The sequence below is a fragment of the Herpailurus yagouaroundi genome, unplaced genomic scaffold, assembly GCF_014898765.1.
Source record: "Herpailurus yagouaroundi ecotype Mexico unplaced genomic scaffold, PumYag 188, whole genome shotgun sequence".
Lineage (NCBI taxonomy): Eukaryota > Metazoa > Chordata > Mammalia > Carnivora > Felidae > Herpailurus > Herpailurus yagouaroundi.
This window is the reverse complement of record NW_024412419.1, coordinates 16,579,178-16,606,224: the sequence shown is the minus strand read 5'-3', so window position 1 is coordinate 16,606,224 and position 27,047 is coordinate 16,579,178. Positions and strand designations below refer to the sequence as shown.

General features: G+C 41.9%; 1 protein-coding gene across 1 annotated transcript in view; it reads left to right on the top strand.

The window, feature by feature from the left end:
- APOB (apolipoprotein B) overlaps positions 1–26,408 on the top strand; it is a 38,617-nt gene extending 12,209 nt beyond the window's left edge. Inside the window, exons 13-29 of the mRNA XM_040496157.1 lie at positions 329–540; positions 812–1,049; positions 1,624–1,800; positions 3,177–3,368; positions 4,292–4,459; positions 5,160–5,371; positions 7,860–8,042; positions 8,860–8,981; positions 10,655–10,865; positions 11,418–11,593; positions 11,696–11,883; positions 12,365–12,510; positions 14,460–14,833; positions 15,339–22,535; positions 22,928–23,042; positions 23,144–23,327; positions 24,480–26,408. Of these exons, the coding sequence (XP_040352091.1) occupies positions 329–540; positions 812–1,049; positions 1,624–1,800; positions 3,177–3,368; positions 4,292–4,459; positions 5,160–5,371; positions 7,860–8,042; positions 8,860–8,981; positions 10,655–10,865; positions 11,418–11,593; positions 11,696–11,883; positions 12,365–12,510; positions 14,460–14,833; positions 15,339–22,535; positions 22,928–23,042; positions 23,144–23,327; positions 24,480–26,108 (11,724 nt within the window). The 3' untranslated portion in view covers positions 26,109–26,408. The remainder of the gene's footprint in view (positions 1–328; positions 541–811; positions 1,050–1,623; positions 1,801–3,176; positions 3,369–4,291; positions 4,460–5,159; positions 5,372–7,859; positions 8,043–8,859; positions 8,982–10,654; positions 10,866–11,417; positions 11,594–11,695; positions 11,884–12,364; positions 12,511–14,459; positions 14,834–15,338; positions 22,536–22,927; positions 23,043–23,143; positions 23,328–24,479) is intronic.
- Positions 26,409–27,047: the final 639 nt, after the last annotated feature.

The following is a 27,047-nucleotide window of genomic DNA, read 5'->3' as shown; positions in this document are numbered from 1 at the left end:
TTCCCACCTTTATTCCCACACTGAAATAATTTGTGTTAAAACAACTTTACTTTCACCTAGTAGCATCCCTTCATCAAGTCACAACTTGAGTATGTTAATATAGTTGAATGCAACATGCATTTGACACGAGTCTTCTGAGACCCTTCCTTGGAGCTTGTTGTTCTGAGGGACACTGGTGAGAAGATTCAGTACCAGCATTTGAAAAAGTTATTAGAAAGAAATTCGACTTGCACGTAATAAACCGCTAGCAGACCCCACCAGTGTTTGCCAGGCATGTTCTGTGTTCTGACCAAAGGACAGTGGTAATAGTCTCCTTTTTTGGCTACAGGTCCGGGAAGTCCTTCTTCAGGTTTTCCTCAGTGATGCCTCTCCAGGGGATAAGCGACTGGCTGCCTATCTCATGCTGATGAGGAGCCCTTCCCAGTCAGATATTAATCAAATTGTCCAGTTTCTCCCATGGGAACAGAATGAACAAGTGAAGAACTTTGTGGCTTCCCACATCACCAACATCTTAAACTCAGAAGAACTGTATATCAAAGAGTAAGTAAGAGTAATTAATGTTCCCCCATCTGAAACAAAGTGCTAGAATTCTAAACCTCATTCCGAAAGGCCACTGCCTACCCTTATGGAGTGTTCTTTCTCCTGGGCAACATTCATGCAAAAGTGCATCAGACCTGAGCCAAGCTCTTGAGCAAATGAAACCCAGATCTTTTAGTAGCAATTGGCAATCCCTATTTCCTTGGGGTGGGACAGACAATGGATTAGTAATATGACATGTAAGCTAAAAATAACACTCCTTCTTTCCATCTAGCTTGAAAAGCTTAGTGGAAGATGCTTTGAAAGGATCTCAACTCCCAACCGTCATGGACTTCACAAAATTTTCCCGGAACTACCACCTCTCCAAATCTGTTTCCCTTCCATCACTTGACCCGGTCTCAGCCAAAATTGAAGGAAATCTTATATTTGATCCAAATAATTACCTTCCTAAAGAAAGCATGCTGAAAACAACCCTCACTGTCTTTGGATTTGCTCCAGCGGACCTCTTTGAGGTATGTGTGATACTAAGAAGAGGCTTACGTCCTCTCTCCTGTTGTATACAACACCACAAATAGGAAGTTGAGGGAACCGTGAGGCAGCCTGGGGAGGAATTATATTCAGGCAGTTCATTCATACCAACTGTTTGAGGGCTTCTTCTTTCCCACCTCCCTTGCCCCCCTGCCTTCCAGTTAGAGGTCACCTGAGGCATGACTCTGTAGTATTAACGGAAATGCAGATGTCTCAGAGAAGTCCTTAGAACCAAAACCCAAGAAAACACATGGGCTGTGTAATCGGACTGATCTGGCTCAAACCCCAAATTCATTCTCACTCCGAATCTTTTGTTTAATTATTTATCCTCTCTGAACTTTAGCTGCCTCTTCTGGAAAAGGGCAAATAATAAGTTCTGCCTTTCAAGATTCTAGTAAGAATCAAATACCACAACTCCTGTGGAGTGCTAAGTTCAGCTCCTACCCTGTAGTATTCATTAAATACTTGTTTAATTAAATGGACATAAAGAGAGGAATTAGAGGCTGACATACAACAAAGAAACCTGATGGCATTTTCTTGCCTGATTTTCTTTCTCAGATTGGTCTGGAAGGAAAAGGCTTTGAGCCAACATTGGAAGCTCTTTTTGGAAAGCAAGGATTTTTCCCAGACAGTGTCAACAAGGCTTTGTACTGGGTGGATGGCCAAGTTCCTGATCATGTCTCCAAGGTCTTGGTGGACCATTTTGGCTATACCAAAGGTGATAAACGTGAGCAGGTATGTTTTTGTTAAGTACTCCCTCAAGGAAGGCTTTCGGTCTCAATGTGAAAACATTTTATCCAAGCCTAGAAGTCATCAAGGAACTGTCTAGCTGAAGTGACAGTTACGACTGTTATTAACCAGTCCTATGGGGATACGGACTATGTCCTCTGTAATTATAAGCCTCCTGGATATTCAATGTGCCCAGCGGCCAGACTCATTAGAGGCGCTCTCACATGATGATTAAGAGTGTAAACTCGGGGGCATGGGTTTGAATTCTCACCACACTGTCTTCAAACTGCATACCTAGAAAAGCTGTTTGATATTATGTCTGTTTCTACATCCCCAGAGTGTGCCAATAATCCATGCCTCCCAGGGTGATTTAAAAACTAAATGAAGTAAAGTATGTAAAATGTAAGCAGAGTGCCTGACTGGTACTGATTGATCAATAAGCAGATACTATTACAATTTTTGAATTCATATTTTCATAATTAACTGCTTTTTTTGGCTCTTACTCATATCAGTGTACTAGCTAGTGGGAGCAAACCACTTTGAAGCCAGCATAAGACCCCACTTAAGGAGTAGAAAGCAGATTGAATAACCTGGAGTTTCTTATTCTTTAATTTTTTGCCTTACCCAAAGTGTGGTTCAGGCAATTGCATCACATCAGAACGTGTTAGAAATGCAGGTTCTGAGGCCTCACCAGGATCTACTGAATCTGAACCTACATCTTAAGGACATTCCCTAGGTGACATGTATGCACATTTCAGTTTGAAAGACAGGGCAATAGTTTACTCCTAGATGTTCACAGATGGCCCCACCTCCACCTTGTAATTTAACTACCTCCACCTGAGGCTGAGGCTCTTTGCTGTGTTCTGGGTCTATCAACACTCTCTTCTTTCTCAATGACTAAGCATCAATCTATAGAATTCTTCTTAACTCTAAGAAGAACTTGTCTAGGATGGTGTGTTTTTAAAGCATTTGGCCAATTTATACAGCAGCTGCATTTTCTCAAGAAACCCCTAGTATTCATCCCTTATCAGAGAAGAAAGGGGTAAGCTGGGAAGGGGTGAGGGATAGACAATCTTCTACTCCTGGTTAGCCCTATGAATCCTGACATCTTCCTATGCCTGCATTATTCAAATTAAGAACAGTGTGGAAGCATTGCTATCCGTGGTAAGACCTCAGGGTCGTTGTTGTTTTTCATCTCAGTTTGGAGGAGATATCTATTTTTCAGTAAAAGGTGGGAGTCTGATTTCAGTGGCTTCCCTAGATCCCCACCTTGAATACTTGTGTTTAGCCCATCATGGCAGCAGCAGATGGGCCCCACATCAGGACTCTAAATGTCTGACAATGCTGACATCTCATTAGACATTTTGTTGTTAAAATCCCAGGACATGGTCAATGGAATTATGCTCAATATTGAGAAACTGATCAACGATTTGAAATCCAGAGAATTCCCAGAAGCCAGAGCCTACCTCCGCATCCTGGGAGAGGAGCTTGGCTTTGTCAGGCTCCATGACCTCCAGCTCCTGGGAAAGCTGCTGCTGAATGGTGTTCGTACTCTGCAGGGGATCCCCCAGATGGTAAGTCGGCCAGGCCCCATGATAGGGCAATGAGATTAGCCAGTGCTCTTTTTAGATCTCCCAGACTCTTTACAATCCTGTCCCACAAACCAGAGAAAGTACTGGTACTTCCTTCAAAGAAGCAATTCAATTGCCTTGAATTTCAGAGAGGAAGATTCTTAGACTGCAAATAATTGGTAACATTTAGAAACTAGGCCATTTGTAACGTTAGGTATATCTTTTAGAGCATTAATTTGTTCATCTGGAAAAAAATATTAAGTGTTACCTCCCTATATCTATGTTACAGGTTCCTTTTAATATTGAAATTATAATGATGAAGGAATGTATTTGACAAACTGTAGTCCACTATCTAAATATGAGCTATAGTTTCCACTATTATTAATTTATTAATAAGGTAGAAAATATCCAAATATATTCCCTGGTATTTGATAAATAACAATGTTGGCTTTAAGAAAACAGACCACAAGTTATTTTCTAGAAATGTCATTTAAAAAAAAAAAACTAATACATACTATTATGTCTATCATGTCAATAGCTCATTGGTTTCAAAAAGAAATGGTTTTATCATAATATATTACACTTACATAAAACCTCATTTATGTTGAGACTCCAAATAACTGGAATTAAGCCATGCCATTCAAGGCTACTTAAAGCACATAAAGCTCTGAGGCACAGCAATATTCTCAAGGGTCTCCAAACCACTAGTTCAAAATGACATGGTATCTTTCCAGGGAAATTTCTTATATCCCAACCTGTCAAAACTGATAATCATTAATTTTATCAAATACTCAGATAATCAAAATATGCTAGTCTGTCCCTTCTGGATAACAAACAATTATTGTGTGCTATGTGGGAAGTCACATTTCACAAACCCCAGTTTGATGAGGCTTACTTGTAGTTACTGTACCCCGTTGGACCCACAGATTGGAGAGGCCATCAAGAAAGGTTTAAGGAGCGACTTGTTTCTTCACTACATCTTCATGGACAACGCCTTTGAACTCCCCACCGGACTTGGGTTACAATTGCAAATCTCCTCCTCTGGAGTCATCACTCCTGGAATCAGGGGTGGAATGAAGCTGGAAGTAGCCAATGTAAGATCCTGTTCATTGTTTTGATTCCTTAGATCATTCTTTTCCTCAGGGGTGGGTTTCTTGTACAATTTTAAAACGTGTGTCTAGTTGAAGATGAAGTACATCATCATTGTAATCGCCCTACTCATTTTTATGAACTTTAGGATTCCACTAGGAGGCGCCACCTTGCTAGCTCCTGGCAGTAAGGAGACCGCTATTCTCTCAATAAATGCGGATTCCTGTCATCTTTTCATCCTGTTATGCTTAAAGTTAACTGGGGCACTTCCTAGTGCTGGGTATCAGTGTCTGGCTCTAGGGAACTGAGAACGTGGCTTTTCTTCCTCCAAAGAAATCACAGTAGGGGTGCCTGGATGGCTCCATTGGTTAAGCCTCTGACTCTTGATGTCAGCTCAGGTCATGATTTCACAGTTCATGGGCTCGAGCCCCGCATCAGGCTTCGTACTGACAGAAGGGGACCTGCTTGGTATTCTCTCTCCCTGTCTCTCTCTCTGCCCCTCTGGCATGTATGCATGGGCTCTCTAAGCAAACAAACAAACAAACAAACAAACATTAAAAAAAAAAAAAGAAGAAATCACAATAATGTTTCCTAAGGTGTGAGCTATCCAGAGATGTTAGCACATGGGTGGGGAAGGGCACTTGATCTGACGCCAGGGGCCTGAGGTGTTTAATGAACCTGAACAGGTCGTTTTCTGACTTAAAGATGCAGGCAGAGCTGATGGCAAAGCCCTCTGTGTCCGTGGAGTTTGTGACAAATATGGGCATCATCATCCCGGACTTTTCAAGGACGGGGATCCAAATGAACACCAACTTCTTCCACGAGACAGGCCTGGGTGTGCAAGTTGCCATGAAAGCCGGGCAGCTGAAGTTCACAGTTCCGTCTCCTACGAGGCCAATCAGGCTGTTCAGTGGCAGGTAATTCTCTTTCCAGCTCTGATTAGCCAGTGTAAGAGAGAAGGTTGCGGCTGGATCTGTAGGGCTTGGCTGCCCAACATAATTCAAGGCCCTGTGGCTGTGGGGGTGTGGGGGGGAGAGAATGTAGTGAATTACCTACTTTAACCTAGCCTAGACTCATTACATAATTACAGTTTCCTCAACTGTCCACATTTTACCAAACTGAGATTTAGGACTTGCTAATTAATCACTTCTTATTAGGTGATTTTTGTTATTGTTTATTTGTTTGTTTTGAGAAGAAGAAACACAAACTCTAGAAAAATCATCCTTGGGAAATGAACATTTTTTCACAGGAAAAATACCAGAGGACATACTGATCTGTGGTAACTAGCTCAGCGGATAGAGCAGGAAAGTCTTAATCTCATGACTATGGGAGGCAGCGTATTTGGAGAGCTCCATTTTCGATGATATCCTCAAACATTGATTTGCCTTAGTTTCTATATCTTGGACACATTGATTTGTCGATTCAAAAATAGTAAAAATGGTATTTAAGTGCCAACTCTATACGAAGCATGTTAAATGAGATACACAAGGTCCCTGACCTTCTAGCACTTAAAGTTCACAGATAGGACATGCAGGGAAGCAAACCCTAAGAATAAACGGAGGCCTGAGAGGAAGCACAGAAGGACATGAAGTTCTGTATGAGGTAGCCTGGGCCACTCAGGGAAAGCTTTCTGAAGAAATCGACATGAAGACCATGTCAGGGATATGCAGGAAAAAGAGAAAGGAATAAGTGTTACCAGGCCAAGAGAAGAGAACAGCCCGAAGGAACAAGAATGTGGTTCAGGAGCTGCAAGAAACTCAAAACTCAGTGTGGTGAAGTGCACAGGGGACAGGGAGGGAGGTGACAGAGGCTGGCAAGGGTCAGCCTTCTCAGCCATCTGAAGGGTGCTGGACTCTACTGAAGGCAAAGGAGTTTAAAATGGGAGCATAAATCAGCAAGTTTGGTGTCTTAGGAGACCTCCTCTGACTCCAGAGTGGGACAGGGATGGAAAGGAAGCATGACTGGAGTCAGAGAGACTGCACAAGAGTGCCAGGGAGGGTGCGGAGAGGAGTGAGCCTACTCCAGAAAGTCTCAGGAGGTGGAAACAAGAGCACTTGGTGATTGACCAGATGTGGGGTTGAGGAAAAAGAAAGAGGAAAAGGCAGTGGGGGCGTCTTTCGCTGAAACAGGGAAAGCAGCTGGTTTGGAGGAAGCTGACAAATTCAGTTTGGGATATGCTGCATTTGAAGTCCTGTGAGACAACCAGGTAGAATCTCCAGGGGCAGTGGGACCAATGGGTCTGAGCTTGGTAAGCAGGCTGGAGCTACAGATACCGATTTAGCACCTGCAGGTAGAGGTTGTTGAGGTCAAACAGCGATTGGTGTAGGGTAAGACGTGAGGGACTAGCACAGAAATGTGGGAAATGTTAACGTGTGAAGTGAGAGGGGAACAGCAAAGGGTGAGAAGGAGTGGCCAGAGACAGAAGCACCAACCTTGTCTTCTGCCATAAAGGGTCATAGAAGCCCAGAAGTGGCCACCAGGGTGGATCGCCCCATTGGCAGCCAAAGCTGGCACTCAGGGCTCCAGTCCCCGAGAAAAGCTAGATTTTAGGGCACCCCTAAAAGGAGGACACAGTACTGAGGAAAGGACATGATATGTCAAAGAAAGCATCCTTGGAGAAATCGGGACATTGTTGAACTTTGTCGCACTTCCTAACGTGTTCAAATACGTACTTGAGAGAAGGGTGGCTAAAGTCTTAATCTGGCCAGAAGTGAGAAGCTCTACTAAATACTTCTGGGAGATCAAGGAAAATAATGCCTAAAAGTGTCTATTGGAGCTGGAAGCAAGACAGTGATTGGAGATGCTGATGGAAGCAATCCCAGATGCACGGTAACAGTTCAGTGAGAAGCGTTTTGAAAGGATGGAGACCCCAAAGGCAGACAGGTTTCTTGACTGGGAGGTAGACAAGAAGGGGCTAGCAGGGAAAGAAAGGGGTGTGAGTGAGGTGTGTACCCAGGCGTGCATTCACGCAATGGGAGAGGTGACCTGGACAGGTTTCATGTGGGAAAGAAATGGAAAGAAGCCAGTATAGTAAGAGTTCCTTCTAGCCTTCTTTTCATGGGAAAAGACCTGAGTTTAGGTCCCAGTGATCATTATTTAACATCTCTGAGTCTCTCTTTCCTCTGTAAAAGAAGGCGCCTCCTGATGTCTGCTGTTGTAGGGATCACAGCTAACAAAAGTAAACGACTTGTACAATGTCTGTAATGGAAAAGTCACTGTGTTTGTTAGCCTTGCTGATGTTCATACTGTTAGTTGTTTCTGTAAATCAAATAATTTGGGGGTGGGTATGGACAGAGAGGAGAGAGAAAGCAGGTTAAGGGGGCAAATATTAGCACTGAGAGAATCAGTGATGTTCACTTCAACTCATGACTTGAAGGTAACTAGGGTTTGTGCTTTCTTCACCAGTAACACGTTGCATTTGGTCTCTACCACCAAAACACAAGAGGTTCCACCTCTCACTGAGAACAGGCAGTCCTGGTCGACTTGCAAGCCTCTCTTTACTGGCCTGGACTACTGCACCTCGGGCTCTTACTCCAACGCCAGTTCCCCAGAAGCCACCTCCTACTGTCTGCTGCCCGGGGGCACCAGGTCAGAGATGACTGATGTCCCACCCAGCTTCTGCTCACCTCCTACGTTGTGGCCACCTGGCAGGAAAGGGGAAACCTGCTGTGTGTTCTAAGAGGCTGTGCCACCAGCTTTAGGGGTTTGCACCACCTTTTGATTAGTTACGATAGTGGTCCTCTGTCCCAACGCACCTGAAGTGTACTTGTATTCCTACTAAACTTTGAATGTAGGATGGAGTTTCTCCATAGGTGAGGAAGGGTGGGGCAGGAAGGTAAGCAGTCACAACCCCTAAGGAAGTCTCAGCTCAAAAATTAACAAAGTGATTCCATCACACTCCTTCAAGGGAGCTGTAGCATTGCCAGTGAGAGATATTCCTTTAAAAGCCTCTCTTTGTAGATGGTGTCCCCTTTTTCTCCCTTATGCATTAGATAATGGGATCACAGCACAGATTCCAATTTGCTCCTAATTCAATGTCCGTATTTCTGAGCCTCGAGACACGTTAGCACAACTTTTCCTGGAGCCCACTGGTGTGTTCAAAGCCCTGGCCATGCTTAAGGGCTCCTTGCCTTCAACTCTCGGCACTTCTACTTGTCCTCAGCTTTGCTAACACAACCGGCCAGCTCTGGCTCTGTTTGTCCAAACACCCTGGGGGTCTTCCCTAACCGTGGCTTTTGGAGGGACTGAAAGGGATCAGAAGGGTCATCATTAGTTAGGGACAAGAGCCAATGTTAAGGAAAATTTTTTTTTTGTTGTTGAAATAGAGGCTAAATTGTTTGGGGGTCCTCAATCTCATTGCTGAAAGCTCTAACATTATGCACCATACACACTGTGACACCTTTAGGTTTGCTCTGGAACTGAAGCCCACTGGAGAAGTAGAACAGTATTCTGCCAGTGCAACCTATGAACTGCAGAGAGAGGGCGGAATCTTGGTGGACACCCTGAAGTTTGTAACTCAGACCGAAGGCGAGTATCTAGAAAGGGCTCCAACATCTCTGAGGCCTCAGCCTCAGGTCCAGGACTCACAAGGACAACTTATTTAATTTTAACATAGTTAACAAATATTTACTGATGCCTGAAAAGTGTCAGGCCTGTCTACAAGCTGAGGCTGGAACAATAAACAGCGGTGATAAAGTCTCTGTCCTCATGCAGTTACGGCAAGAAGCCAAACAAGTAAATGTTCAGAATGCCATATGGGTGCTATAGAAAAAAATAGAGCATAAAAGGGTGTAGGGAATGTCTGGGAGTGGCAGGGAGGAAGAAGGATGGGGGAAGACGGTGCCATTTGAAATGGCAAGGGAAAGTAGCACTGGTGAAAGAGAATAAAAAAGATACTTGAAGGAAGTAAGGGGATAAGCCATATGGAAAGAGTGTTACAGGCTGGGGGTTAGCCAGTGCAAAGGCCCTGAGGCAGGTTGTGGCTGCCATGTTTGAGGAAAAGGAAGGAAGCTGGTATGACTGAAGCAGAGAGATCAGGGAGGAAAATGGTAGAAGATGAGGTCACAGAGAAAGGGGGAGGTAGGGCAGGGATGGTCTTGTAGGCCATGGTAAGGACATTGGCTTTTACTCTGAGTGAAATACAAAGCCACTAGAGAGTTTGCATGAATTGATTTATGTTTATATTGAGGAAAGACTTTAGGGGGACAGGGACAGAGAAACTAGTATTTAGGTTCTGGCAATAATCCAGGCCAGAGATGTTGGATTAGAGCAGTGGCAGAGGAGATCTAAGAAGTAGTTGGATTCTGGGCATATTGTGAAGATCAGGCTTCTCAGGATTTGCTGATGTGGTATTGACTGTAAGAGAAAAAATTGAGTTGGGATGACTCTTAAGTTTTTTGGCCTAAGCAACTGAAGAATGGGGTTGCCATTTACTGAGATAGAAAAGGCTGGTGGAGGAGCAGGTCTTAGGGGATGGGGCGAACTTAAATGTTCGCTTTGGAAGATTTTGTAATGTAGAAATGGTATGTCACAAAATCAAGTGAGAAAAACAAAACCCACAGGAGGGGGGTGCATGCTGAAAAACATGTCATGTAACAATGTTACAGAAATGTAAAAAGAACACACCTGGGAGTTAAAGAAAACCTAGGAATCTCATGACAAAGGAAGAAGTCTGGGAGAGGGGAAGGCAGGGCAGGGGTGGCAAGGAGCCAGGAAGACACAGGTGGAGGGTCACACAGAGATGTCATGTCTGCTGACTCAGAAGGACTCGAGCCTTTGTTGTTCTCTGACCACACCAAGTGTCTCCCATGTCAGGCAGGGCCTTTGCATTCCAGGTCCCTCCAGAACATGGCATAGCTCAGCCCTTCTCTTCATTCTGGTCTCTGCCCACATATCACCTTATTGCCACATATCACCATCTGCCATAAATAATGTGCTTCCTGACTGTCTGGACACCCCCCACCAGAATGTAAGCTCCATGAGGGCAAGGTCTCCCCAGTGCCAAGGGCAGTGCCAAGCACATGACAGGCAATCAATAAATATTTGCAGACTGAACAAATGCACGAACACCCGTAAAATCCTGAACTGTGTCCTCATTGAAGCACACTGAATGCTTAGCGTTTCTCTGCCTCTTCCTCCCCTTCCTTCCTAAACATAGCTTCTGAATGCACATGTCTTGATTCTCTTGTACACCCTTTCAGGTGTGAAGCAGTCTGAGGCTACTATGATGTTCAAATATAACCGGCAGAGTATGACTTTGTCTAGTGAAATCCAAATTCCAGATTTTGATGTTGACCTTGGGACAGTCCTCAGAGTTCGTGATGAATCTGCTATGGAAAAAAAGTCTTACAAGCTCACTTTGGACATCCAGAACAAGAAAATCACTGAGGTCACTCTTACCGGCCATATAAGGTATGAAGGCTCAGGGTGACCTGATTTGAAGTCTTGGTTCTTTCCTTTCTTCCTTTTGAGCTTTAAAACTGACCAAACCTGGGGTGTCCCCAGTCTGTGCTCCAAGGGGCAGATAGAGCCCTCAGCATTCTGACCCTCTGTACAATGTCCAGTTGGATCTTCCTACCATTCATTGGGCATTTACTATTCATCAGACACTGTGCTAAAGGAATTATCTCAGTTCTCATAATAAACTGCAACATAGGTCTGAGTTTCCCTGTTTAATAGATAAGAAAATGGTGCGCAGAGGAGTTAAATAATATGGCCAAAGCAACAGAGCTAGTAAATGGTACAGCAGGATTCAAACAGGTTTTGAAAATCTTGTCTTTCCCCCTTACCTTCCTGGAAAGTCCTGAATTTGTGCTGAAGTCGGCCTCAGAAGTTAATGAGTTCATTTGGGGGGGCATTCATGTATCTCCTTTTTATCGCCACCAATGGTTCTTCTGTTTGGTCCCGTGTGTCTCTTTGGCATGGGTAGTCATTGACATCAAATGATTTTTTTTTTCCCAATAGCTACGACAGAAGTGAAGAAGGCAAAATCAAAGGTGTTATTTCCATACCCCGTCTGCAAGCAGAAGCCAGAAGTGAAATCCTCACCCAGTGGTCTCCCACAAAACTACTCTTCCAAATGGACTCGTCTGCTACAGCTTATGGCTCAACAATTTCCAAGAAGCTGGCATGGCGTTATGGTATGTCCTTCCTCTCCCCATGGGTACTTCCAGAGAGCACCTGGACATGGGTTAGGGGCTGACCTAGTACCACTGACAACTGTTTCATACGTGCATTTTCAGATGAAGAGAAGATTGAGTTTGAATGGAACACAGGCACCAACGTGGATACCAAAAAAGCAGCTTCTAACTTCCCCCTGGATCTCTCTGATTATCCTAAAAGCTTGCATATGTATGCCAACAGTCTCTTGGATCACAGAGTTCCTCAAACAGACATGACTTTCCGGCACATGGGTTCCAAATTAATAGTTGTAAGTACAAATCAGTCAGTCAATAAATACATGGTTATAAGGACTGATTACATACTCAACCCTGAGTTAGGTGAAAGAGGGTATCCAGAGATGGATAAGGTATGCTTCCTACCCCAGAGAATTCCTGAGGAGCGAAGAAACACTCACGGGTGTTTAGTTACCCAGTTACACCAGGCTGTGTGTGATAAATCCCTAATGAATAGTACTAGGCAGAAGAGTTTACTATGCGTATAATATCAAAGGAAGCTTTAGGACCCTGGCTAGGAGTTTGACTATGTTATATATTCTTTTTATAAAATACAGGAAGAGATCAATGACTAACAGCCAAAATTCACAATTTTCTGTGATTTGCTTTTCACCTTCAGTGCATCATCCTGCTTAATGATTGATTTGTCAAATATGGATTATCACCTAATGTTAATTGTACTTGGAGGCCCATCCACCCATACCCATTGCTCTAAAAACTTCTATTGTTTCATAGGCAACAAATGCATGGCTACAGAAGGCATCTGGGAGTCTTCCTTATGCTCAGAACTTGCAAGATCACCTCAGTGGCCTAAAAGAATTGTACCTCCAGAAAATGGGATTCCCAAACTTCCACATCCCAGAAAACCTCTTCTTGAAAAGGTAAAAAAAAAAAAAAAAAAAAAAAAAAAAAAAGTCTTAAACCATGAAAAGTAAATGAAAGATTTCACTTAGCGTAACTTAGACTGTTTATAAATTTACATTTTTAAGGGAAATAATTTAAGCATCTTAAGGAGATTAATAACTGTAGCATAAGCACTGTGGCATTTTTGCATTATTGAACATGGGATCTGAATGTGAACACCAATCCAATCGGAAAGAACCTAAGGAAGTAACTGGGGAATTCTGGTATATTCACCCAAAGAGGTTTTATTTGCTGCAACCTGGATTTGAAAGCCATCTAATTTTCCCCCATTGTAAGTGAACTCCCTTTGTTCCGGATCAAGATATGCTCATAATTGGTTGTGGGGATTTGAGAGTGGCTAGAGAAATTGCTGACTTCAGGATGGCTGTGGAGCTCTTGAGGGTCAGAACAGCCCTGGAGCATTGCAGGAAGGCAGTGTCCCGAGGGGATATTCACTTTCGCAATATAGCCCCATCCTTGTGGGGAAGTCAGTTCCAAACTGCTTTGTCCACTTCTCTATTTCCAAAAATACGTGGGATGCTTTGCTTTATTTCATGACAGGAAAAAAAAAAAAAAGAGCAGGAGCTAAAAACACTGTAGTCTTTTCTAGATTGACTATTCTCTGTATGATCTTCAGGGTTAAGAAAACAAGTGATCTGGGGGTGCCTGGGTGGCTCAGTTAGTTAAGCATCCAACTCTTGGTTTTAGCTCAGGTCATTATCTTATGGTTCATGAGTTTGAGCCCCGTATCAGGCTCCATGCTGTCAGTGCAGAACCTGGTTGGGATTCTCTCTCTCTCCCTCTCTCTCTGGCCCTCCTGCTTGTTCTCTCTCTCTCAAAATAAATAAAAACACTTTAAAAATGAAAAAAAAGGTAAGAAGTGATCTGTGTCACGTGGGCCTTTCCATAGTCTATGGCTGAGCAGCAAAATTAAATAGGCCAAGTAAGTGTAAAACAGCTGAAGTCTACCAAAGTCTACTAAAGATAAAAGGAAAAATTGTCAGCTTCAGACGACCCAGGACTCTTCTTTCACTGCTAGTATTTCTGACCAACAGTCTTCTTTGTGCTGTACAGAAGATAGGCCCGTGTGACCTTAGAAATGGACAAGGCTTATTAAGCATCCTCCCACTGAGGATTGGGGTCCCAGATAGGCAGTGCTAGTCCCTGTTGGAGTCATGCTATCAACAGTTCATTGCTTACAACATTTAAATTCTGCTCTTGTCCTTTAGGATAACTTATAATAGTCCAGGAGCAGAGTACATATGCATATGCATAATACATAGTACCTATACATATGTAGAAGCATAGTATTGAGAATATTACAAAGTGCTTTTAGGTATCTTGTGCCAGCTCTGTGAGGTCAGCAGAAAGGGTACTGTTAGCCTCACGACACAGATAACATCCCTGTGACTCAGGGAGTCAAAAACACAGATGTGTCATCACCACTCAGTGGAAGCTAAAACTGTAACCCCCATCACTGCTTTCCACACCTGCACCTTCCACATATCCAGCTGCCTCATTTCAGTTTAGCAAATATGAAGTATCAAGCGTCACATGTGTGTAAGATACTAGACGAAGTACAGTGAGAAGATAAAAACCAGTTAAGGTATCATCCTTCCTCCCAGAAGACACCATGTAGACACTGAAAAATGAACAAATACGTACTAGCTATGTAGGCAGAATTGTGGCATGTTCTTTGAGACTGATGTAAAGGACTGACTCTTGGAAGGATTTTGAATGGATTTGAGTGTTTGATGAGCAGAGAGGTAAAAGGCACGATTCCGGGCACAGGGAGTAGCAGGAAGAAAAGTATGGTATGGGATTGGGAATGGGGCACATGCACCATTGTTTGGAAGGTCAGATGGCAGAGAACTTTGAATTCTTGATGCCTGACTGTTGCAGACATTGTCCTTATTGTTCATTTCAGTGATGGCCGGGTCAAATACACATTGAACAAGAATAGTGTGAAAATCGAGATTCCTTTGCCTTTTGGTGGCAAATCCTCCAAAGATCTAAAGATGTTAGAGGCTATTCAGACACCAGCCATCAACTTCAAGTCGGTGGAATTCTACCTGCCATCTCAGGAATTCCAAGTCCCCACTTTTACCATTCCCAAGTCGTATCAACTGCGAGTACCTCTCTTGGGTGTTCTAGACCTCTCTACGAGTATCTACAGCAATTTGTACAACTGGTCCGCCTCCTACAGTGGCGGCAACACCAGCACCAACCATTTGAGGCTTCAGACTCAGTACTACATGAAGGCTGACTCTGTGGTTGACTTGCTTTCCTACAGTGTGCAAGGTGAGCCGTGGTCGGGCTAATTCATCACAGGCTCTGGCGGGATAGCCTCCTCTGGGAAGGAAAAGACTTGGGCTTTCTTACAGATGTTTTCCTTGCTACTTGGGAGCCTATTTATTCATTCATCTAATAGAAGTATTTATTAAGCATATAATATGTACCAAGTATCCTACTAGGGCAGTAACAGAGAAAGCAGATAGCTAACCTGGCAATGAAAATTCAACGTAGGAGGTGCCATGATAGGGTATAGTGGATAAGTATAAGGCACAGAGAAGCCCTTGATAAGGGAACCCAACAAGATCTGCAGTGGTCAGGGAAGTCTTTTGCTTTCAGATTTTATGCTTGTGTTATCAATGGAGGAGACTTGTACAACTAACCCAGATCAGTGGAAGTTTATTTATTTTGGTTGGGGGGAGGGGGACTTTATTATTGAAAGACTCTGAACATAGAAATTGCTCTGGAAATTTTATTACTTAATGTAACTAATGTGTTTTAATTTTTATGTCAGGATCTGGAGAAACAACATATGACCACAAGAATACATTCACATTGTCATATGATGGATCTCTACACCACAAATTTCTGGATTCAAAGATGGTATTCAGCCACACAGAAAAAATTAGAAACAATCCAGTCTCAAAAAGCTTGCTAACATTTTATGCTTCTAGTGCCTGGGGTCCTCAGATGTCTGCTTCAGTACATGTGGACTCAAAAAGGAAACATCATTTGTATGTCAAGGAAGTCAAGATCGATGGGCAGCTCAGAGTCTCTTCATTCCATGCCAAAGGCACATATGATCTATCTTATCAGAAGGATTCTACCACTGGCCAGATAAATGGAGAGTCCAACCTGAGGTTTAACTCCTCCTACCTCCAGGGCACCAACCAGATAACAGGAAGATATGAGGATGGAATTGTCTCCTTAACCTCCACCTCAAATCTGCAAGGTGGCATCATTAAAAATACTGCTTCCCTAAAATATGAGAACTATGAGCTGACTATGAAATCTGACACAGATGGGAAGTATGAGGACTTTGCCACTTCTAACAAAATAGATCTCACCTTCTCTGAGCAAAATGCATTGCTACGTTCTGAGTATCAGGCTGATTACAAGTCATTGAGATTCTTCACCCTACTTTCTGGAACACTCAATTCCCATGGCCTTGAATTAAATGCTGATATTTTGGGCACTGACAAAAGTAATAGTGGTGTTCACAAAGCAACACTAAGGATTACCCGAGATGGAATGTCTACCAGTGCAACGAGTAACTTGAGGTATAGTCCACTGGTGCTGGAGAATGAGCTGAATGCGGCACTTGGCCCCTCTGGAGCATCTGTGAGACTAACAACGAATGGCCGCTTCAGGGAACACAATGCAAAATTCAGCCTAGATGGAAAAGCTGCCCTCACAGAGGTGTCCTTGGGAAGTGTTTATCAGGCCATGATTTTGGGTCTTGACAGCAAAAATATCTTTAACTTCAAAATCAGCCAGGAGGGACTTAAGCTTTCAAATGACATGATGGGCTCTTATGCTGAAATGAAGCTTGACCACACGAACAACCTGAACATCGCAGGGTTGTCACTGGACTTCTCTTCAAAACTTGACAACATTTATAGCTCTGACAAGTTTTATAAGCAAAATTTTAACTTACAGCTACAGCCCTATTCTCTTGTAACTACTTTAAACAATGACCTGAAATTCAGCGCTCTGGATCTAACCAACAGTGGGAAATTACGACTAGAGCCCCTGAAGCTGAATGTGGGTGGGAACATAAAAGGAGTCTACCAAAATAATGAAATAAAACACATCTACACCATTTCTTATGCTGACTTATCCGCAAGTTGTAAGACAGACACCGTAGCTAAGGTGCAGGGTACAGAGTTCAGCCATCGGCTCAACACAAACATCGCTGGGCTGGCTTCAGCCATTGACATCAGTACAAACTACAATTCTGACTCACTCCATTTCAGCAACGTTTTTCACTCTGCAATGGCGCCATTTACAATGACCATCGACGCACATACAAATGGCAATGGAAAACTGAGTTTCTGGGGAGAGCATACTGGTCAGCTGTATAGCAAATTCCTGTTGAAAGCAGAACCTCTGGCCCTTACTGTCTCTCATGATTACAAAGGATCCACAAATCACCATCTTCCATTGAAGAGCAGCATCAGTGCTTCTCTTGATCACAAAGTCAGTGCCCTGCTCACTCCGGCTGAGCAGACAGCCACCTGGAAACTCAAGACCCAGCTGAACAAAAATGAATACAGCCAGGACTTCGATGCTTACAATACGAAAGACAAAGTTGGTGTGGAGCTTAGAGGACAAGGCCTGGCTGACTTTGCCATGCTAGACTTCTCAATTCAAGTGCCGTTTTTCCTCAGTGAACCCACCAACATAATCGATGCTTTAGAGATGAGGGATGCTACTGACCAGCCTCAGGAATTCACTGTTGTTGCTTTTGTAAAATATGATAAGAATCAAGATGTTCACACCATCAACCTCCCATTCTTTAAAATCTTGCCAGAATATTTTGAGAAGAAACGAATGGTCATTATAATGGCACTGGAAACCATACAGAGAGAATTGAAAGTCATCAATATTGATCAATTTATGACGAAATACAGAGAAGCCTTGGACAAACTCCCACAGCAAGTTAATGATTATCTGAATGCATTCAACTGGGAGAGTCAAGTTGCGAGTGCCAAGGAAACACTAAGTGCTTTCACAAAAAATTACAGAATGACAGAAAATGATCTACAAATTGCATTGAACAATACCAAAATCAACCTCAATGAAAAACTATCTCAACTACAAACATATGTGATACAATTTGATCAGTATATTAAAGATAATTATGATTTACATGATTTTAAAATAGCTATTGCTGAGATTATTGATCAAATCATTGAAAAATTAAAAACTCTTGATGAACATTACCATATCCATGAAAATTTAGTAAAAACAATCCATGATGTATATTTGTTTATTGAAAAGATTGATTTTAACAGAATTGGAAGTAGTCCTGCATCTTGGATTCAAAATGCGGATACTAGGTATCAAATCAGAATCCAGATGCAAGAAAAATTGCAACAGCTCAAGACACAGATTCAGAATGTAGACATGCGGCACCTTGCTGAACAGTTAAAACAACAGGTTGAGGCTATGGATGTTAAAGTTCTTTTACATAAGTTGAGAACTACAATTCCATTTCAAAGAGTAAAAGAAATTATTGAGCACATCAAATACTATGTTATCCATCTCATGGAAGATTTTGTAGTAGTTGACAAAATCAATGCTTTTGGAGCCAAGGTCCATAAGTTAATTAAGATGTATAAAATAGACCAACACATCCAGGTTTTAATGGATACATCAGTACAGTTGGCCCATAAATATCAGTTGAAGGAGACTGTTGAGAAGCTAAGTAATGTCTTACAACAAGTTAACATAAAAGATCACTTTGAGAAATTGGTTAGGCTTATTGATGATGCTATCAAGCAACTTAAAGCACTGTCTTTTAAAACAATCATTGAAGAAGTAAACAGATTCCTTGACATGTTGATAAAGAAATTAAGGTCATTTGATTATCACCAGTTTGTAGATGAAACCAATAACAAAATCCGCGAAGTGACTCAGAGAATCAATGGTGAAATCCAGGCCCTGGCACTTTCAGAGAAAGCTATAGCACTAACACTGTTTGTGGAGGACATCAAGGCCATGGTCTCAGTCCATCTGGAAAACACAAAGGACATCCAAATAACCTTATTCTTTGATTGGTTACAGGAGGCTTTAAGTGCAGTATTTTTAACTTCCATGAAAGCCAAATTCCAAGAGACTCTGGAAGATATACGAGACAGAGTGTATCAAATGGACATTCAGCAGGAAGTTCAGCGATACCTGTCCCTGGTTGGCCAGGTTTACAGCACACTTGTCACTTATATTTCTGATTGGTGGAGTCTCGCTGCTAAGAACCTTACTGACTTTGCAGAACAGTATTCTCTCCAAGACTGGGCTGGAAACCTGAAAGCATTGGTAGAACGAGGGTTCACTATTCCTGAAATCCAGACCATCTTTGGGACCATCCCTGCCTTTGAAGTCAGTCTCCGTGCTCTTCAGGAAGCTACATATCAGACTCCTGATATCATAGTCCCCCTGACAGATTTGAAGATTCCATCAGTTCAGATCAACTTCAAAAGTTTGAAAGATATAAAAATCCCATCCAGGTTTGCCACACCAGAGTTTACTGTCCTTAATACATTCCATGTTCCTTCTTTTACCATTGACTTGGTAGAAATAAAAGTTAAGATCATCAGAACCATTGACCAAATGCTGTCCAGTGAGCTGCAGTGGCCCGTTCCGGAAATATACCTGAGGGACCTGAAGGGGTTGGACACCATTTTTGCTGGAATCACTGTGCCAGACTTCTATTTTCCAGAAATTGCAATTCCAGAATTCATAATCCCAAATCTTGATTTAAAAAATTATCAAATTCCTGACCTTCACATACCAGAATTTCAGCTTCCCCACCTGTCACACACAGTTGAAGTCCCTACTTTTGGCAAGCTGCATGGCATTTTGAAAATCCAATCTCCCCTTTTCATATTAGATGCAAACGCCAACATTCAGAATGCAACTACTTCAGGGAACAAGGCGGAGATCACAGCTTCCATCACTGCCAAAGGAGAGTCCAAATTAGAAGTTCTCAATTTTGATTTTCAAGCCAATGGACAGCTTTCAGACTCTAATATTAATCCACTGGTTATGAAGCAATCCATGAGGTTCTCCAGCAAGTACATAAAAACAGAGCATGAGAGTGAAGTGCTGTTTTTTGGAAATGCTGTTGAGGGAAAATCAAATACAGTGGCGGGTTTACACACAGAAAAAAATATGCTGGAATTTAGTAATGGTGTGCTTGTCAGGATAAACAATCAGCTTACTTTGGACAGCAACACAAAGTACTTCCACAAATTGAACATCCCCAAATTGGACTTCTCCAGCCAGGCTGAGCTGCGTAATGAAATCAAAACCCTGTTGGAAGCTGGACACGTAGCATGGACTTCTTCTGGAATAGGGTCATGGAAATGGGCCCACCAGACATTCTCAGATGAAGGAGCACATGAATCACAAGTTAGCTTTACTGTGGAAGGACCCATCACATCCTTTGGATTGTCTAATAAGATCAGTAGCAAGCATCTAAGACTAAGCCAAAACTTGGTTTATGAATCTGGCTTCCTCGACTTTTCTAAATTTGAAATCCAGTCACAGGTTGAATCCCAGTATGTGGGCCGCAGTGTTCTAGCTGCTAAAGGCACAGCATTGCTTGGAGAAAGGAAGGCAGAGATAACTGGTAACCATGACGCTCATTTAAATGGAAAAGTTATTGGAACTTTGAAAAATTCTCTTTTCTTTACAGCACAGCCATTTGAGATTACTGCATCCACAAACAATGAAGGGAATTTGAAAGTTAGTTTTCCATTAAAATTGATAGGGAAGGTAGACTTCCTGAATAATTATGCACTGTTTTTGAGTCCTAGTGCCCAGCAAGCAAGCTGGCAAGCAAGTGCCAGGTTCAATCAGTATAAGTACCATCAAAACTTCTCTGCTGGAAACAGTGAGAACAGCATTGAGGCCCACGTAGGAATAAATGGAGAAGCCAATCTGGATTTTCTGAACATTCCTCTAACAATTCCTGAAATGACTCTACCTTACACGGTGCTCACAACTCCTCAGGTGAAAGATTTCTCCTTATGGGAAAAAACAGGCTTGAAGGAATTCTTGAAGACAACAAAGCAATCGTTTGATTTAAGTGTAAAGGCTCAGTATAAGAAAAACAAAGACAAGCATTCCATCCCAATCCCTTTTTATGTAAAAGATTTCCAGGCAGTGAGTACCCCAAACAATATTTTAATTCCAGCCATGGGCAATATTACCTATGACTTTTCCTTTAAGTCAAGTGTCATCACACTGAATGCCAATGCTGGACTTTATAACCAGTCAGATATTGTTGCTCATTTTGTTACTTCCTCTTCTTCCGTCACTGACACACTGGAGTACAAATTAGAGGGCACCTCAAGTTTGACAAGGAAAAGAGGCTTAAAGCTAGCCACAGCTTTGTCTCTGAGTAATAAATTCATGGAAGGCAATCATGACAGTACTATTAGTCTGACCAAGAAAAGCATGGAAGCATCAGTGACAACATCTGCAAAAGTCCAAATTCCCATTTTGAAAATGAATTTCAAACAAGAACTTAATGGAAATACCAAGTCAAAGCCTACTATCTCTTCATCCATTGAGTTAACATATGATTTCAATTCTCCCAAACTTTACTCTACTGCTACTGGGGCAGTTGACCACAAGCTCATTTTAGAAAGCCTTACCTCTTACTTTTCTGTTGAGTCATCTACCAAAGGAGATATCAAGGGTTCAGTCCTTTCACGGGAATATTCAGGAACTATTGCCAGTGAGGCCAGCACTTATTTGAATTCCAAGAGTGCTAGGTCTTTAGTGAAGCTGCAAGGGGCTTCCAAAGTCGATGGTATCTGGAACCTTGAAGTAAAAGAAAATTTTGCTGGAGAAGCCACTATCCGACGCATCTATGCCATCTGGGAACACAATACGAAAAACCATTTACAGCTAGAGGGCTTGTTTTTAACATCTGGAGAGCATACAAGCAAAGCCACCCTGGAACTCTCCCCATGGAAAATGTCAGCCCTTGTTCAGGTCCGTGCAAGTCAGCCCAATTCCCTCCTTGATATCAATTACCTTGGCCAGGATGTGTCCCTGAATGCTAACTCTGAGCATCAGAAGGTCAGCTGGAAAAGTGAGGTCCAGGTTCATTCTGGGTTTTTCCAGAACAATGTACACCTTTCCAATGACCAAGAAGAAGCACGCCTTGACATTGCAAGTTCCTTAAAAGTGTCTCTGTGGTTCCTCAAAGACATTGCCCTACCAGTTTATGACAAGAGCTTATGGGACCTCCTAAAGCTAGATGTAACCACCAGCATTGATAGAAAACAGTATCTTCATGCTTCGACTTCTCTCGTGTACACCAAAAACCCCAATGGCTATCATTTCTCTGTCCCTGTGCAAGAATTGGCTGATAAATTCATTGTTCCCAGACTGAAATTAAATGGCCTAAGTTCAGGTCTTGTCATACCTACATTCCAAGTCCCATTTACTGATCTTCAGGTTCCATCCTACACATTTGATTTCAGTGAAATAAAAATCTACAAGAAGCTAAGCACTTTGCCATTTGCCCTCAGTATACCAACACTACCCAAAGTGAAATTCCCCAAAGTTGATGTGTTAACAAAATATTCTGAACCAGAAGATGCCTCAGTTCCCTTTTTTGAAATAACTATACCTGCATCTCAGTTAACTGTGTCCCAATTCACCCTTCCAAAAAGTATTTCAGTTGGCAGTGCTGTTGAGTATCTAAATGAGGTGGCCAGCAAGATTGCAGACTTTGAGTTGCCAACTATTACCATGCCTGAGCAGACTATTGACATTCCTTCCATCAAGTTCTCTGTACCTGCTGGAATTTTCATACCCTCCTTTGGAGCACTGACTGCACATTTTGGAGTGGCCTCTCCCCTGTATAATGCTACTTGGAGCACTGGTTTGAAAAACAAAGTAGAATACGTTGAAACATTCCTGAATTCCACGTGCAGTTCAACCATTCAGTTCCTGGAATATGATCTAAATGGTAAGAAAATGTCCTGACTCCTCTTCTAGATGCTATATATTTACAATGAGAGTTGTGAATAAATAAGAACATATTGTATATGACCGGAAGCACAATTACTCTCCATAGCAAAATTTTAAAAAGAGAGAAAGATACATGCCCCACACGTAAAAACCACCCTGTAGAAAACCTACTGGCATTCAAGGGGAATAGATTCAAAGAAAGTATATTTTTTTTCTATGATGATTTTTTAGGACCAATAATATCTCCTTCTATTTTTTTCTTAAATGTGGGTTGCATGTTTCAAATATGTAAAGCATATAGTTAAGATAGAATTCTCCTAGCTTTTACAATGAAAATACTTATGTCCTGCGGTTACTAATCTAACGAAATATAACATCTCTCCTCTACAGTTGTGGGAACACACAAAATTGAAGATGGCGTGTTATTCTATAGGACAAAGGGAACATTCGCACACCATGACATCAGTGCGGAATATAAAGAAGATAACAAATATCGAGGACTTTGGTATGGAACTTTTGTGGAAATCTCATGCCTTTTCAAATCATTCTGATTTTTTCCATGTCCATACCCCTTTCTTGATGGCGCATCTGCTTTTCTCCTTTCAGGGACTGGAAAGAAGACATTCGTCTTGACATCACCAGCCCAACATTCACTGATGTCCATCTGCACTACCAACTAAATAAGAATAGCCTCTCCTCCTCAGTGTCCTCCCCAGCCATAGGCACTGTGGCCTTGGACTTGGAAGGCAATAACAATACCTTAAAATGGAACTTGTACTACCGCCCTCAGGTGAGTCCCATCTAATGGATTACTCACCCCAAGAGTGAGTAGAGAATTTGGGCAGATCAGAAAGCCTCTCCAGGCTTTCCCAAAGTAGATGAAACCAAGCAATGAGCAGATTCAACTTTTTCTCTGAGAAACTATTCTCCAGAATGTATTACAATGATTTTATTGATTATAATTAGATGCACACACAATCCTATTTCCACAATTATTTTATTAGTTTTCGGCAAATTTATAAAGATGAGGTTATGGAGCACCTGGATGGCTCTGTCAGTTAAGCATCCAACTTTGGCTTAAGTCACGATCTTGTGGTTAGTGAGTTTGAGCCTCGCATCAGGCTCTGTGCTGACAGCAGGCCTGAAGCCTACTTCAGATTCTGTGTCTCCCTCTCTGCCCCTCTCCTGCTCGCATTGTGTGTGTGTGTCTCTCTCAAAAATAAATAAACATTAAATTAAAAAAAAAAAAGAAAGATGAGTTTATGTCTCATCACCTAAATCATGAGCAAAGTCTGCCATGTGCTGAATACATTTTTCAAATAGTGGTTTCCAAAGTATTTGAGGCTTCAGAATTCTTCCCCACAATAGAAGTGTTAGTTGAGATATGCCAAATTTCTCTGATATACTCTACAAGCTCTGCTGGGCCAAATCAAAGATGCTATTAGTAAAGAAGAAGCAATCAGGTTCTACTGCTAAAGTTTGTCATAAGTTTGGAGAATGAATGGCTCCTGATACTGGTATTCTAGGGCTCTGCTAGATGAGCTCTGGGATTTTTCCTTTTTTCTACTTCTCCTGTCTCTTTCTCCACTTTTTCCTCCTCTTCCCCTCCTCCTCCTTTCCCTTTTCCTCCTTTTCCTCCCCTCCCTCCTCCTCCTTTTATAATCTTCAGTTCTAAGAAAGCCTTAATGTTAAGTGTTACTATGTAAATGCCATTCATAATTTTATTCTTTTTGAGGCATATGATAAAGAGGAATTAACAGCAGTGAACTTGTTTAACCATAAGACAAACACATGAACTGACATATTAAAGATAAACCCCCTTCAGAATATGAAAGATCCTCTGATCTTTACTTTTAACTGCTAATGAAGTTTCACTATAGTATATTATGTAATCAGGATAATTGAAAACATCTTCTTATCATCCTTTTTTTTCTGGTTTTAGTCCTCTCTGGATAAAAAACTCAACATATTCAAAACTGAGTGGAGGTACCAGGAATCTGATGATAAAAGTCAGATCAAAGTCAGCTGGGAAGAAGAGGCAGTGTCTGAACTACTAAGCTCTCTCAAAGACAATGTGCCCAAGGCCACCGGGGTCCTTTATGACTATGCCAACAAGTATCACCAGGAGTACACAGGACTCAATCTGAGAGATGCTTCTTTAAAATTGAGAAGAAGTCTGCAGAACAGTACTGAGTGGGCCTATCAAAGCACCATGAGGCAGACTGATGAGGTAGATATGGGGCTCCAGAGGGTAGCCAGGGCCACCACTAGAACCTACCAGCAGTGGAAGGACAAGGCCCAGGATCTGTACCATGAACTGTTGGCTCAGGAGGGCCAAGCTGATTTCCAGGGACTCCAGAATAAGGTGTTTGACAGATTAATGGGAGTTACTCAGGAATACAAAGACAAAGTCAGTCATCAGGTTGACTCATTGATTGACTTCCTAAAGTTCACCAGATTCCAGCTCCCAGGAAAAGCCGGGACATACTCTAGAGATGAACTCCTCACTATGGTCATGAGGGAAGTAGGGCAGGTGCTGTCACGGGTATATTCAAAAATCCATAGTGGGTTAGAAATACTGTTTTCCTATTTCCAAGACCTGATGGAGAAATCTGAGCTAATCAAGGATGTAGAGATTAAATTTCCTTTTAATTCAGAGAGCTATAAACTAAGAGATGTTGTCTTGGAGTTTGGGAACCTGTTGAAATCTTTATCACAAAAGATCCAGGATGCACTTAATAACCTTCAGTCTATCAAGACTACAGAGATGCTAAGTCATCTTCAGAGATATTTAGAAAGAGCTTTCCAAGAGATAGAAGAAGAAATTCAACGCATAAAGGGAAAGAAATTTACTTATCTCATTAATGATATTCAACACGTGATCAATAGAATCTTCAAAAAATATATTCCAACTGCTTTTACATTCCTGAAAATTAACTTTGACAAGTTTAATGAACTTGTCCAAAACCAACTCCAGGAAGCTTCTCAACAGTTACAACAGCTCCATCAGCTCATAAAGGATCTTCACAAAGAATATGTTGATCCAGCTGTGGTCAGCTGGACATCAAGGTATTATGAATTTGAAGAAAAGATCATCAGCTTGATCAAGAACCTAGTGGATGTCCTTATGGACTTCCATTCCAAATACACTATCAGTACTGCTGGTTTGATTTCCCAACTCTCAAATCAAGTTGAGCAGTTTGTGCAGAAAGATATCCAGGAATACCTTAGCATCCTTACTGATGCAGATGGAAAAGGGAAAGAGAAGATTGCAGAGCTTTCTACCAGTGCTCAGGAAATAATTAAAAGCCAGGCCACTGCAATGAAGGAAATCATTTCTGATTACCACCAGCAGTTCAGATATAAACTACAGGATTTTTCAGACCAACTCTCTGATTACTATGAAAAATTCATTACTGAGTCCAAAAGATTGATTGACCTGTCCACTCAAACATACCACATGTTTCTGAGATATATCACTGAATTACTTAAAGAGCTACAGTCGGCCACAGTCAATAACATGATCCCCTCCATAAAGGTTTCTCCAGGAGAATTTACTATCACCTTTTAATTTCTTATGCAATTCTCATTTATTCTTCCATTCCTATTAAACTTTAATATAGTAGGGGGAAAACTCAAACTGTATGTATTAATATAACTATACAGTGAGCCAGCCTCGTGGCAAGCAGCTGACTATAAGCAGAAGCACACATGAACTGGGTCTGCATTGAAGCTGGCGTCAGATCGCTAAAGGTCTCTGAACTCTGGGAAATAACTTTTTTTTGCAAGTTAAAGAAAATCAGTATCTGAGTTATTTTACTAAACTTGTGGGAGGGAAAACAAATAAATGAATTCTTTATTGTGTATCATAGCACTCAATTTGGCTCAATCATATTGAAAGATAGCAAATGTCTGGCATTTCAAAACCTGTCAAAGAATACATACTGAGTTTAAAGTAATAGAATAAAAGGGAAGGGAGAATTTGAGGAGAGAAATATTTTGCCACCTAAAAAATAAAAAAGGTAACTGATATCAGGAATTGTATTTGCCAACTGAAAAGGAAAAACTATTTGCAAAAGCTTTCACATAATTTGATCCCAAGAAGCATCTCATTTGTCTTCATGTGCCACACAGTCTTCCTCACCCACAGTCTGCTCTTTCCAGGCAAGGCTCTCTGCTAGGCTGAGATCAACTAACAGGCTTTTTATTTCACTTAGCCTGCCAGAAATTGAGAAAGGATGACTAGGAAGTCCTGGCCCCCAGGGCTTCATGATAATAGGGACCTCCGACGTCTCCCTGCAGCTTAGCCAGGATCCATTCAAGGCACAGAAAGTAAGTGTGGAAAAGGGGGCATGGGGATATGTACTCCTAACATTTCTGGGATCAAGCATACATTTATGTTCTTGAATTTGCTCATTTCTCCACATTTAATATCTAACAATCCAAAGTATAATCAAAACCCAAGGATTTCTCCTGCCACATCCACTTATCTCAAGCTCTATTTTCAAAC